The 14,560-nt window shown below is 45.2% G+C and overlaps 2 protein-coding genes across 2 annotated transcripts; both read right to left on the bottom strand.

Moving 5' to 3' along the window:
* Positions 1 to 8,871: 8,871 nt before the first annotated feature.
* On the bottom strand, positions 8,872 to 10,884 carry LOC124686165 (60S ribosomal protein L9-like). Its single transcript, XM_047220150.1, has 3 exons — positions 10,470 to 10,884; positions 9,616 to 9,738; positions 8,872 to 9,184 (listed from the first exon to the last, which is right to left on the bottom strand). Exons 1-3 carry the CDS (start codon positions 10,830 to 10,832, stop codon positions 9,101 to 9,103), a joined length of 570 nt encoding a protein of 189 aa, XP_047076106.1. The 5' UTR covers positions 10,833 to 10,884; the 3' UTR covers positions 8,872 to 9,100.
* A 250-nt stretch (positions 10,885 to 11,134) lies between these two features.
* On the bottom strand, positions 11,135 to 13,430 carry LOC124691496 (ferredoxin--NADP reductase, leaf isozyme 1, chloroplastic-like). Its single transcript, XM_047224774.1, has 7 exons — positions 13,069 to 13,430; positions 12,752 to 12,964; positions 12,450 to 12,541; positions 12,226 to 12,303; positions 12,001 to 12,063; positions 11,659 to 11,893; positions 11,135 to 11,564 (listed from the first exon to the last, which is right to left on the bottom strand). The coding sequence occupies exons 1-7, from the start codon at positions 13,397 to 13,399 to the stop codon at positions 11,497 to 11,499; spliced, it is 1,080 nt and encodes a 359-aa protein (XP_047080730.1). The 5' UTR covers positions 13,400 to 13,430; the 3' UTR covers positions 11,135 to 11,496.
* Between the last annotated feature and the right edge of the window lie 1,130 nt (positions 13,431 to 14,560).

Genomic DNA, 14,560 nt, shown 5'->3' with positions numbered 1-14,560 from the left:
TATAATTGTCGACAGACTTGAAAAGGATTCAAAGGTACCTGAAGAAAGAGAAACTCCCCAAGGGTGAATTCAGGGATTGATGTTATTTTGTAAATAGGCTATTTTGGCTACTTTATCCAAGTGTTATGATTGTTTAGCCAAAGCTTTATATTCGGTAGATACATGTATATGTACTTTTACCGTGTTGATGCCGTTGGCAAATTTTGAGGGAGCAAATTTTAATTGTCCGTTAAAACGTTTTTCATATTCGTTGGTCAGCAAATTTTATGAGTGATCAGCTCGTGTTGCAGGTCTTGCTAAAACCCGTTGTATGTGCAACTTTGCTTTCAACCGATGTATGTTCTGACAGTCATTCCCGAATATTTCGGGTGCAATGATGCTGCCGATGAGCCCGTTGTTCTTTGATATTTCCATAAGTAAAATATCGAACGTGGGTTGTATTGTGTGTATTTTCGAACTCTTGTTATTTTCAGCGCTCGTAGAGGCATCTATAGCAGAGAGAAAGGTCATCACCCTTGTTTTTTTGCATCCTTTAGCACTCGTAGAGGCTTTTTCGGAACACAATCTTTAGCCGCGTACTACATTGCGCCATCGTTCACCGAGGGATGTAATCAATGGCTACGATGATGCAGATTAGGTGCTCCAAATTACTGCATGTTTACCAAGGGATCAAAGACTGAAGTTTTCATTAATAAAGGTAAACACAGTACTAAAGGGCGTAAGGAAGAAAGCCTTGCTGAAAATAAAGGAGAAAGCTAAACATTATTCGACTATTCTAAACGAAGGAGGGGTTCTTCTTATCTTCAGGCTTGTCTACCACGTTAGCGGTTTTCGAAGCGTTGTTGATTATAGTAGGTGTCTCGACAGTGGCTGTCAGTGTCTTGCTTTCTTCTAAGACTGCTTTGCCATCAACTGCCAAAGTTTTTGTTGCCGAAGCTTCTATAGCAAGGTCGGCTGGCTTCTTCTTGATTTCTCTGTCCTGTTTCTCCTCCTTAATTTCGCGTATCGACAGCTTGGGTGGAGGATTGATAATTTCTTGCTTGAACCCAAACTTCGCAGCAATCCTCTGAAAGTCACGATCACAATTGTCCAAACGTGAAAAACTTCCATAGACTGTGATGTTTGTCCCGTTGTTCCCAGGCATTTTCAGCTTAAGGTATGCGTAGTGCGGCACAACCATGAACTTGGCATAAGCTGGTCTTCTGAGTATAGCGTGATACTGTGACTCCCAGTTCACTACTTCGAACTCGATCTTTTCCTTCCTGAAATTATCGGTCTTGCCAAAGACAACGTTCAGGTAAACTTTGCCAAGAGAGTAGCCCGGTGCAGTTGGAAGAATCCCATGGAAACAAGTGTCTGTTTCTTCTAGCATCCTCATGGTGATCCCCATACTTTTGATTGTGTCGACGAATATCAGGTTTAGCCCGCTTCCACCATCCATAAAGACTTTGCTCATTTTGAATCCACCGATTTGTGCCTCGAATACTAAGGCAGCGTGTCCTGGTTTTGGTATGGTCATCGGGTGATCTGCTCGACTAAATGTAATGTTCTGAGAGGACCACTCGACATACTCGGGGATGTTCGCCATGATGCTTTCAGCCAGATTAATCTCTCGGGTGAGCTTCTTCATTTCTCTTCTTGAGACACCTGTCTTATGGATCATGCTCATCTGCCCACGTGGTGGTGGAAACGCCTCGTTGGGTTGATGAGGTTGGGCCTGCTGGACTTGATGTTGTGGTGGAGGTGGTGGTGGTGGTGGTTGTTGTTGTTGGCCTGCCTGCTGGATGAGTTTGTGCATGTCGATGAACTGCCGATAGTCCCTGAGCAGGTGGCTCGACTTTGTTTTGTCGTCCTTAGAATCGACATAGGAGTTTAGATAACAGGGGGCATTGATCTGCTCGGCATAGGGCAATTCGGGCGTCCTCTGCTGCCGTGGTTTGTAGTTGCCACGGTTTCCAGAGTTATTCCGATTACCGTCCTGTCGATCGTCTCTTCTGTCGTCATATCGATCGTCCTGCCGATCGGAGTATCCTGCGGCTACCAGGTTGTTGTCGTCATAGCTGCGGTTCTTCCTTCTCTTGTGGCGATCCCTTCGACCACCCGAGTCGTGCTTCGGCTGGTCGTCGTCTTCGTCGTCACTGCGCTGTCGCGGCCTTCGTACGTTGTCCTCACCATTAGCCCAGCTGTTGGCGATTTCCATTAGCTTGGTTATGGTTTTTGGCTTTTTGCGCCCGAGTTCTTCTATGTAGCTTTCACGTCGGACGCCATCGCTGAAAGCATCGATTGCTCTATCCACAGATACATCTTCGGCAGCGTTTAGGAGTTTGGTGAATCTCCCGATGTATGAGCGCATCGATTCCTTCTGCTTTTGCTGACAATGCTGTAACTCTTCGATCCCGACAGGTCTTTTGTATGTTGCTTGAAAATTGGCAACGAAGGCATCTGCTAGGTCGTCCCATGACTTGATGGAACCCTTCGGCAGGCCCCTCAACCAAGCTCGCGCTGAATCCTTTAGGTAAAGCTGCAAACATTGCATTGCCGCTATCTGGTTTCCCTTGTGTAGAATCACGGTCTGCAGGTAGTCGTCAATCCAAGATCTTGGCTCCTGCTGCCCATCGTATTTGGCAGCGTCAGTAGGGGTGGGCTTGAACTTTTTAGGCGGCACCGCTTCGTGGATTTTGTAGCTTAAGCAATCGGCTCCCCTGAGCTCGCCGTCGTTCTCCTGATTCTCATCCGAAGAATCGATGTCATCCTCCTCCCTAGCGGCACGTCGTCGCCTTGCTTTGCCGATCCTGCTCTGGGTGATTTCATCCCGAGCATCTCTCGCACGGTGCTTTGAACCACTAGCCTGCAACGTGGTTTTTTTCCTTCCGTGGAACTAGGTTATCTCCTAATATCGCGAGACTTTCTAGGGCGCCTCGGTGAGCTTGAGCCATGGATCCTTCAGGGCGCTGGTTGATGAGGTACGCAGCGAGGTTGGCTGTTGCTCCCGCAACGTTTTTTGGCCGTGGCATGCCCGCGGTGTCCGTGGTCATAAAGGACTTGGTTAGGTTCGACGTTATTTCTCTAGTGTCGTCTTCCGAGAGCCTGGATAGTCTTGATCGGTGCTTGCCTGCCCCATGTGTACTTCGAGAAGCGCTTCCTTGCGAACCTCTTCGTCGTTCGCTGGATCGGTCTGCCGCAGATAAACGTCTCTCGAGGGTGGCTTGCTCTCTCGACAGGTGCTCCCGGTTTTTCTCGACAACTGTTCTTTCTTGCATTTGCTCCTGATGTAGATGGTAGCTAATATAGGTACACAGTACATGTTGTTCTAAAAAGCACTTTTGTTTCGTTGCTAGGTTTATTATAGGTTGGCTTGGTGGGATGGGCATGCCCTTTGTCTGGTCGCCCTGCTCTGCCTCAAGTGGCCTCCTACACTGTGTTCAGCCCTGGTTCGTCATGGTCATGTAAGACATGGATTTCTGTAACTCTTGCTGCTTGGTTCATGGTCTCTTCATAACAGGAAATGAGTGGTATGGCCTATCTTTGTATCATTCACTATGTATGTATTCCCTTATCTGTACGATATTTGTTTCAGAAGTTGGTCTGCTCATGCAAAATTGAGTGTTTGCATGTGGTACATTTATTTAGGCCAGCTCTAGATATGATGTGTTTTCTTTGCTTATGACAGGTACTCACTCCACTTATGAATAGTAGATTCCACCCTTTAGAAATATGCTGCTTATTCGTTTGTATTGCTGTTGTTATCAAACTCGCTTACGTTCATTCATAGATTATAAATACTACATGTGATTTTGAACGTAAGCGAGTAGTACCTAGGACAGGTGAGAGTAGTACCTAGGACAGGTGACTACGATCCGTATTCATTATTTATTCAGAAAGGCACACGGTGTTGGTCATATGATTTTTAAGTGGTCAAACCTTTAGCTCTTTTTATTTAGATTCACGTGTGATTTTCCACTTTTAACTACTTGACGACATGTACTGGAAAGTATTTTAGATTGGTCTTCTGCCTGAAGAAAAGTGAAGGCCGGCATGAAAATACATATGACTAATTTGTTCACTGATTATGTTATAGCAACAAGGAAACAACCCGCTGGCCACCGTTACTTTTAAATAATTCAAATTCTAGGAGATCAGACTCAGATACTACCTCTGGGCTTTTAATTTGGTCGCCACATGTAAAACAGGTATAGGTGCCACATATTTTGAATTTGTCTAGGTTAGTTGCACAGATAACGCTTATCAAGTATGTTTTGCGTTGCAAGTTACAATACAACCTTCTAGAGTAAAAAACATCCTATATGCTGTAATATAGATAAAATGTTACTGATCCGAGAGTAGCACACATTTATTGTTGGATTGTTTAATTTACCTGATTGTTCTCATGTAACCTGACCTCTAGGATCTACATTTTCTGCAAATTAAGACCCAAGTTGGATAATTTTCCTAACTCTACTGCTTAGTTTACATTTTACTATCATATTGTAACTTTTCAGTAGAAGATGATTATGGCACTCTGCAATTGTGTAAATATTTTGTAGTTGTGTATCTAAAAATTCTATTTCGCTGGTTCTTATTGTGCAGGTAGTATTCTTTGGTTGTGCACAACCGAAGCACCAAACCAAAATTCTAAATATATTGCCTTAGATTACTCTACTCACAGATACCATTTAGAGCTGCTTTCTCTGATTCTTATTAACATGCATAGATATCACTATTAGGTTAGAGTATGTATGATTTGCAATCCAGTTCCCTTACCACGATATCAGATTCAGAATAGCTAAATGGTTGTAGCAGAATGTTTTCTTTAGTAGGTTCCTCAACTTGGCCACTGAATATTCGACTACCTTGGTAAACTTTACTTGAGCAAATCAATTTCAATTCAGACGTCAGAGCTCACCTTTCATTGATCAGCCCTTGTGTTTAAGCATACGTAAAAAATTTTGTAGGCTATTATTTATGTTTTCCTTTGTTTTATTTTGTTATATTTATCACATCGATTTTTTTTTCACAATTCTTCTCTTTTTGAACCTATGTGTATTAATAGTGATCCTATGGTTCCGAGAATTTCTGAGCTCGGAGCCTGGTAGCTGCTGTTTTTGATTTGGGTAGAACCAAATCTACTAAGACCTTTAACTTCACTTCTTATTTGGTTTGGTGCTTCGGTTGTGCATTCTTAAACCTATTTGATTTTGGCAGTGCATTTGGACTTCCAAATCCATTGGATTGAGCCTTCAACATTAATATGCTCAAAGTGAATGTATGAATTCTTGAGGATGAGAAAGAATGGGCATATTGGAAGCTCCATTTGTCCGTGCCATTGTTGTGAATGTTATGTTACGCTTGTAGGACCAAATCCCTGAATTCATGGTATTCTTCAAAAGTTTGAGTTCATACATTCCTATTGCAGTATGATAAATATATGGTATTTGATTATGCATAATTGGTTTCCTTTGTTGCAAAAGTATGTACGGAGTTACGCTCAATATGAGAAAGAAAATAAGACAGAACAAGGTTAACCTACTTGTGTTGTGTTGTAGTTGTAGCATGTTATTTGTGATACAATAAGGTTGTGCTTGGTTTAGCTCGTTTGATGTGGGTGCCATCCTCGTCTGGTAAATATGTACCTAAGAATTATACATCGATATAATCTTTGCTAATTTAAAACAATAAATAACCAAGATTTCTTTTGTTATCTTAAATAACAAACAAGCATGAAAAGACAATTTAGTTATTATTAATGTATAACAAGAAAATGATAGATGTTGAGAAAATGGTAAAGAGGTTTGATTTATGGTGCATTAGGATTTTGCATATTGTGAGTTATCTTCAGAAGGTAAAAAATTAACGTAGTCTTTAAAAAATAAACAGATAACCAATTTATTCAAAATATATTTTCTGCTATATATTTATTATTAGGAAAACCTGTGGAGCGGCTTTTTCTAAAAGATGAGACCACTGTACTTAAGTTTTGAGCATAGCTTGTACATCATAAAAAAAACCTTTTGTTTTCACTGTACTAATTGTACTCATGGCTCATCTAAAGGATACGGAGTTAGATGACAAATGTTGTCCAAAGTATTCCAGTCGCTGTATAGTTTTTGTGCAGGCCACCTTTTTTGTATTCTCATAATTGGTTACTTCTCTAAATAATGGTATCCTATTCTAATGTTTTTAGGACAGAAGATGAGACATCATCACCTGGAACACCGTGATCCACGGGTTGTGTCACTTGGAGGACAAAGGAGGCGGCCCCAGCTCCGCAGGGACATGGTGGCGCCAGGGTTGGAGACGAACACCACGTTGGTCAATGGGTATTGCCGGGCATGCGATGTGGGGGAGGCGGTCAGGCTGCAAAGGGCCAATGGGCACATGGGATTGTAAATAAGATAGTAAATTTGGTCCTAAGATTGGTCGAATATAATGGGTACATCTTAGCATCGGTGAGGTCTTTTTTCCTTCGGATGTTGCTTACTGTTGTGGTGCAAAAAGTTATGACAAGCGGAGGGTGTCAACTGCAGACATTGTGATACATTTAAAGGGACTTATCGAGCTAGAGTACTGGTTGGAGATGACAATGAGTTTGGGCTACATAGTTTCATCTTAGACATCTTTTTACGACGGCCCTACTCTTCTGCAGTGTACTGAATACTGATGGTTAGGCACTTCGTATTAGCGATACATGACTAATGATATATCTCTATTCGGATTGATACTTCTATGGGTAACTCTGGAGTAGGAATCCCTCCTGAATATTTGTACCCTCAGTTGCTTCAACATCTTGCTATTCGGTGTTGTCATTTAATTTATTCTCTGACTTTGCAAATACAAGTCAGATGTTGGGAAACATGCTTATCTTAGAAGAATTGCAATATGAAAGGCACTTTAAATGTCCAATCTTTGGCTCTTTACCATCAATTAAATGATGATCAAGCAGTTGTCGTGAAATAATGGATGTTGACGGCCCATTTGGAGGGGCTTATTTTGTACGGGACTAATTATAAAAGGAGAACAAAAAATGGTACGGAGTAAATTAAGTATAGAGATTACAAAGGGACTTGCCTTCATCTGCAGCTGGAGGTAACCGAACTCCTGAAGCATGATGGCATAGCCTTACTCGCGCAGAATCGAATCGACCACCGCATTCCTCTCAGCGGAGCATCCGTTGGTCGAAACCGGTTGGCCCAAGCTCATAGTGCCACTTGCTTTCCTGGCCGCCCGGTGTTCCTCATAGCCGCCGGTCGCCGCATCAAGCGGAGCAGCTGCCTTCTCTGCCACGTTTTTTTAAGAGAGCACCAGATTATCTTTGTTTTCTTTAGAATGAGCGAGCGAATTGATAAGCTTTGGTGGCTTCTGGTCCATTCAGAGTAAAATTTGGGCCGGAGGAGTTGATTCCGAATACTCCTTTGGATCGAGAAGAGACAGCAAGGAACGAGGAGCGGTTGAGCAGCAGCCACGCGGGAGGGCATAGCCTCCTCCGTCATTAGCGGTAACTGACCGGGAGCAGCATCAGGTGCATCTAGCCCCGCCGAGCCCAAGCGGGCTCGTGAATCTCCCGTCGCCGAGCTGCAGTAGGCGAGCCGTTGTCTAGGTCACTCCCATCTTGAGCCACTCAGACACCCTAGGGCCTGGCCCTTCGAGACCCAGATGGGTCCCATATATAGGATGGGAGGTCCCGCCGATATGCACTGGCCACCCCACCACCAAATGGCCGCGTCGTGGCCACCTCGCCACCCGAGAAGGCACGCCGCGGCCGGACCGTCGTTGAACTGAGAAAACCGCTACCGACCAAGGAGAATCCAACGCCTCCTTTCCTAGCATGTGGATAGGGGCATGGCAGCCGCCGCCGGCCTGCACCGACAATGGCGATGGGGAGAGGAGGGGGAGGTGGGCTGGAAGCTATGGTTTGAGATCGGTCCGACGTCGCCCATGTGGGACGGCCAAGTCGAAGCATGTAGTAGAGATGCTAAGATGTCCCTTTCCTTGGCTTCTCTTAGCGGTAGTTTCATGTTCGACCAACATAATGCGTAGCTGTATCGGGAAGCTGAAGTCCCTAGACCGACGACGTAATGGGACAGAAGGTTATTTTAGACTTTGATTAATACACGGGCCAAAGCCTACAAAAATGTTTATGCTAGATGCGGGTACGAGTGTACAACACAACACTGTGGCCAAATATATGAACAACATGTTCCTCCAAAAATTGCCATTTTGTTTTGTTGATCAGAAACTTTCTAGGATGTAGCTATAAAATTATGAGATGTATTTGTGTATGTGTGGTCATATGCCTAAACTGCTTTTATTCTCGGTCCTAACTTGTGGATGCGGTAGTTTAATGGGTTAGAAGTACCAAGACATCTTCTCATGTAAGTTTTGGCATATAAAAAAGTTGTTTTTATAGTATGCCCAATTCTCTTGAAAGTTTATCCCAAAAATTAGATCATTTTCTAATTACCGTATGTATTTGTTGAAATTCAGGAGTTCTGCAGTTTTTATCTTAGTTGCTTTCACTGAAAACTAAGAACCATATTATCATATGAGTTCTGCAGTTTTTATCTTAGTTGCTTTCACTGAATACTAAGAACCATATTATCATATTAGCAGCTATTTATATCAATAAACATTAGCATGATCTACACGGGGCCGTGCACCAAGGCGCACATCTAAATCTAGTGGTTATAAGTATCACCATATGTATCTAACGAGTTACGATGCATTCATCAAACCATTTTTTGATAATAATGCACATACTGATATAATCATCACAGTTATCTACAGAATAAAACTATAAACGATGCTGCTTTTGCGTTGAACTAACATAGTTAAGCTGTAGAGGTTTTGAGTTCTATCTACCAGAGGAGTAAACCCTAAGAAAACGAGCAACAACCGCATCATAGATTAGAAGTCTTGCTTATCCAACATTTCGCAGAACAAAAAACATAGGGAACACATCTCCAGTAACAGAACACCATCCTTAATGGAGCAGGTACAGATTGTAATGAACTTGTCATTCACTCAAAGAAATAAAAGCTCAGGATATTCCCTCTTAGTACAGTTTCTACTACCAGCTACAAACGGTTGCACACAGGTCGCACTTCTACTCTTCCTTGATGGCACCCTTGTCGCTGACGTAGATACCGTCCAAGAACTTCCTGATATCCTTCTTCTTCACGTGGCATTTCTGTTCCAAGAAAAGCAGAGCAATCAAGGGTCAGGATGGAGATAATATGAGAAAGAAAAACACAAACTGCATGTGAAACAGTAATGCAATTGTTTCAACAAGACATGCATATCATTTGACTTCTCACTAGTAGTTCAGGGAAAAAAATCACTGTGAGCAAACAAGGGCAAATGCTACAAGTACAGAATATAACAGTGAATGATATCCTCTGGTTGGCTTGTTCTATCAAAATCATAAAGATGCTGGCATGAGGTATATAATCATTGAGAGGTATGCTACAGCCTACAGAATCTACAATTACAAATAGAGGTTTATCCATGATGCAGAAAACTTCAGGCACTGCCAAGTATATCCCGCTCACCTCAAATAGAGTTTACAGCTCAGAGGAAGGTAACTTCAGTGTGAGAATACACAGACATAAGGAGACCAACCTGGTTAATCAGGGCAGCAGAGCGCGAGACAAGCTCGATGTCATTGCCATCGAGGACGATCTCATCCTTGACCTTCTCAGACCGCAGGATAGTGACACCATCAAGCATGTCAACTTTCCTTACCTATTCAAAGGGACAACCTCAGTACATTTCAAAAATGAGTCAAGCTACAGATAACAAGTGGCGGTGTCGCAACATATAAAGCTATACAGGGAATCACAAACACACAATGTCAAAATTAGATATGCCTCTCTAGAGCATAGCACCACTTAAGGTAATAATATGAGCCAATGAACCTACACATGAGCATCACTAGAGTAATGCTGGTGACCAATGTTCTGTTACAACATTATCAGCATGCACAACATTATCAGCATGCCGATGAAATCAACTAAAATAAGATGAACATCATTTGAATTGCAGAGTATCAACATAAGTGATCCTAAAACTAGGTGACGTGTGAGAATCTAAACACACTGAAGAATCACCCATTTAAATACATGGTATCCCATTTCCCAAACTACATATAACACGCATGAGCAACATGGACAGAATGGTAAATGAAGACGGATTTCCCTCCCTGAAATATAGTTCGCTCAGATACAGGCGGTTGGCTTAGGGGCTACGACATGCTACAATTGCAACAACTTTCAGAAACAGTGACTCATAGGTCTAACAGCAATTTTTTATGTTAACATCAATAGCTCAGGACACACTAAAATCTCTAAAACAAAATCACTAGCTAAATAGACATCCAACAAAGGAAACTGGAGCACTAGCTTGATCCATCTCACTGCGGTTGTTCCAGGTTTGGTGTGGAAGAAGAAAACTTCTGCAGGGTCAAGCGGAGTTACCTTCTTCTCGCCGAGGAAGTTCCTGATCTCGATCCCCTTGTTGCCGGAGTTGATGGAGGCGTTGATGGGGAAATGGGCATACACAAACCGCATCTTGTAGCGGAAGCCCTTGGTGACCCCGGTGATGAGGTTCTGGACGTGGGAGATGGCGGTGCGGATGGCGGCCATGGTGCGGCGGGTCCCGAACCAGGCGTCCACCTTGAGCTTCCGGCCGCCCTCCTGCAGCTGGAAGTCGAGGTTGAGGTGCTTGAAGTTGCGGGTGAGCGTGCCCCGCGGCCCCGTCACCGAGATCATCTTCGCCGACACCTTCACCGTCACTTCCTCCGGGATGTCCATCGTCTCCGACGCCAGGATCGTCTTCATCTTGCCGAGATGGGGCTCGTCGACGGCGGCGGCGGCGGTGTGTCTTTGCGGCGGCGGCGGCGGAAGAGGGAGCCATCGCGGGAGGTTGGGTCTTATATAGGTGTCGTTGCTAGGGTTTGTTCGTGGGGGAGAACGAATGCGCTGATACTGGGCCCGAGTAGGCCCACTGTTTCACTTTGCTTGTCCCGATTACAGCCCAATATCAATCTACTACTACCACTCTGTGCATTAACATTTTTTTGAAGATAATATAATAATGTAAAAACATTATTTCTAAGATCAGGTACTGTAAGAAAGTAAAATAAAAAACCAGAAAACCATTGGAAAATATTATCATTACAGTGTACCTACATACATAAGTATACATTCATTTCATATACGGAGTACGTATTATATAATAGGATGATGGAGAAGGCGAGCGAGATCAATCAAGACAAATGTGTGCCAGTATGTACATTGATCAGACGTGCCAAGGAGATTCCATAACAGCTTACCGCGCCAATTCACTCTCGTCGCTAGATACAAGGCGTATATATGATCGAAGCCTTGAGCTTTGCACGATTCAGTTGCGGGGTAAAAGGAAAAAAGAACTAGGTGGGAAGAAACATTTGCAGCATATGCATGCCGTCCTTCCATGGCAACAGGAGTGATGAACTGATTTCGATCAGTAGACTTCGACGTTCCATTGCTCGGCCTTCTTCAACTGCTTCTTGTAGTCGATCCAGTTGATCCCTACTCGATCAACCCCAAAGAATAATTCATCACATTAGCTTGATTTTATAGGTTGATTCAATTTAAGAAAATAAGTGTGAAATGTATAGTTTACCGTCTTTGGCGGCGAGGTCGACCATGATGTCGTCAATGCCCTTCTCCATGCCCTTGAGACCACACATGTAGACGTAGGTGTTGTCCTTCTTGAGCATTTCCCAGAGCTCCTCCTTGTACTCCGCCATCCGCGTCTGGATGTACATCTTCTCCCCCGCAGCGTTAGTCTGCTCCCTGCTCACAGCGAAGTCCAGCCGGAAGTTGTCGCCGCCGATCTTAGCCATGTGCTCAAACTCCTGCAACACGCAATTTCCATGTCGACAGATTCAGCTACCTTGTCAGGCTCGGGTAGATGGATGACCATCGATGAACTGAGCAACGGTAGCCACACTTAATCAGTTACCTCCTTGTAGAGTAGAGTGTCACTTGTGGGGACACCCAAGAAGAGCCATGCCAGGCCATTGAACTGCACACAATAGTACAAAGATCAAATTTTAATTTTTTTTTCTGTATAGTGACAAATTGGGGAAACACTAGCCGACAGGTTCAAATGACAGTTAATAAATTAATTCAAGCATGTATGGATGACTGGTCTCTGGTGTTATTCATGTTTACTTGTAGTACTAACCTTGTAGTCCTCGTGCTCCTCGAAGAAGATCTTCCACAGGAAGGAGCGGAACGGCGCGATACCGGTACCCGTCCCAAGCTGCAATTGTTTCATTCATTCATAAGTGAAATAGTAGTAGTAAATTATTATGTGTGAGTCCGACAGAAGAGTTTCTCCTTGGGAAAAATAGACATGGATGCAAGTACTGATCTCCATTCATTTTAAGCAGGAAATAGTGTTTTTACCATGATGATGGTGGCGTTGGGGTCCTTGGGCATGAGCATTTCCTTTCCCACAGGCCCCGTGATCTTCACTTCTTGCCCCGGTTTCAGGTCACCTGCACGTATACACATGTGTGAGCAGTTTAGCATACAAAGAAAATACTAAGAGTATGACAAAAAATTAGGAGCAAACTAGAATTGCATCGAATCGTTAATTAGTTGAAATCCCCTACATATATCCATGATCAAGTTCCAGCAATTAATCAATATAAGAAGTAGCAGAGAGAGTGAAAACAAAAGGTGATCTGTGGATGATCACAACGTACAGAGGAAGTTTGAGCATACGCCCTTGACGACCTCCCCGGCGTCGTTGGTGTAGACGAGGCGCTTCACGCAGAGCGAGACGGTCTTGGAGTCGCCGAAGTCCCCCAGGGCGCTGCTGGCGATGGAGTAGAGCCTGAGCTTGTGCGGCTTCCCGTTCTTGTCCTCCCCGTCCGCGATCACGCCGATCGACTGCCCCTCTCTGTACGGGATCTCACCTGCGCGCGATTAATCCACCAATTCAAGATTCAGTTCAGTTGACGGTTGTGTTCTTGTTCTCCATGGCCGATGGCCGATCGAGGGAGGAGATCGAGATGGATACCTTCGGTGCTGAAGACCATGTGCCAGGTCTCGCCGGGCGCGTTGTCGCCGGTGATGCGGGTGTTGAGGAGGCACCGCCCGACGTATGGCTCCTTGGGGCGGTACTTGTTGGTCACGACGCCCTCGTCCTGCTTCTTGGAGATCTTCTTCTCCTTCACCGGCGCGGCGGGCTCCGCGGTCTCCGTGGACACTGCCTGCGCCGTGCGCACGCCCCTGCTGCTCGCATTGCGGAGACGACTCGGGTAGGCCAAGAAGCACGGCGGCGAGACGGAGGAAGAAACCGCGGCCTTGGCGGCCGGCGAGGACGGGAGCGCGGCGGTAAGGGCGGCCATGGCGGGTGTGTGGACTGCGCGCGGACTGGTGGCTGTCGTATGAGGCGAGGGGTGGATTGGGTTGGTATGAACTCAGGCGGGAGACGATTGAGTGGAAGGGAGGCGAGGTGAGGAGCAAGTGGTGATCATTCGTTCGTTCCTGCAACTCTTTCATGGGCTGCCCAAGAAAGAACTTGGAAAGCAGTTCTATTCTAGCCCATCTGGCCATATATCGAAACGACTTCTCAAAAGAAAACATAGCCCACAAAGTGAGCCATATATTGTTGGTATCCAAATGGGGGCACACCTTGAGCTATTCAAGCACTATACTCACCTCCCCGGTCGCTCCCGCTCGAGAAGCCCTGGAGGTCCCCTCCAAAACCCTAGACAATCCCTCTGTCCAAAATTCCCCTTGTCGATGCCGCCGCCAACGTTGTGAAGTGGCGTAGGCTTGTCGCGGATGGCGGCGGAGATGACAGCGCAGTGTGAGATGGTGGAAGCTGTCAGCTCTGTCCAGCGGCGCCGTTTTGGTGCTACTCGGGGACACATGTTCGATCTTGGCCGGGAGGGCCCTGAACCGTTGAAGGTTCTGGCGTTCTGCGCTAGGGTTGACCTGACAACAGTGGCCTCTAGATGCGGTCTCAAACTTGGCGCTTCTGGCAGGGGTCCTACAGTTGTTGTTCAAGTTTGCGCAGGGTGGTTGGGCTTCGGGTAGTCAAGGTTGGCACTGCTTACCTATGGCCGTGCGGGGGAGAAGAGTGGCGTCGGGGTTGTTAAATCATGTTTTCTTGCGCATGATATAAATGGCACCATCTAGCGGGGAATTGAGCTGACATCTTCGGGAGGCCGTGAAGATGTGGTCCGCGGGATGCGTTGTGTGGCCGAGGGTCACAGTTCCACGCGTGGCAGCTGACTAGCCCCTATTTAGGTTTTTGTCTGATGGGCTGTTGGCGAAAGATATGCTCTGGCTGTTGTTGGAGTCGTCAACGGAGGCGCCTACATGTGATGTCTCCTTGTTGGAGGCGTGAGGCATCGATGTAAGAGCTCTCACCCACCCTTACACTACAAAAAAAAACATACCGTGCGGATTTTTTTGGACGGCACAAGACTTGCAAAAAAATTCGGCCAGCGGCACCCTTTCCCGGCGGCTAGCAAAGCCGGCGGTCATTTTTGTGCTGAGGT

The sequence above is a fragment of the Lolium rigidum genome, chromosome 2 (genome assembly GCF_022539505.1).
Source record: "Lolium rigidum isolate FL_2022 chromosome 2, APGP_CSIRO_Lrig_0.1, whole genome shotgun sequence".
NCBI lineage: Eukaryota > Viridiplantae > Streptophyta > Magnoliopsida > Poales > Poaceae > Lolium > Lolium rigidum.
Note: the sequence above shows the minus strand (reverse complement) of the source record. Positions and strands in the feature narration are given on the sequence as shown.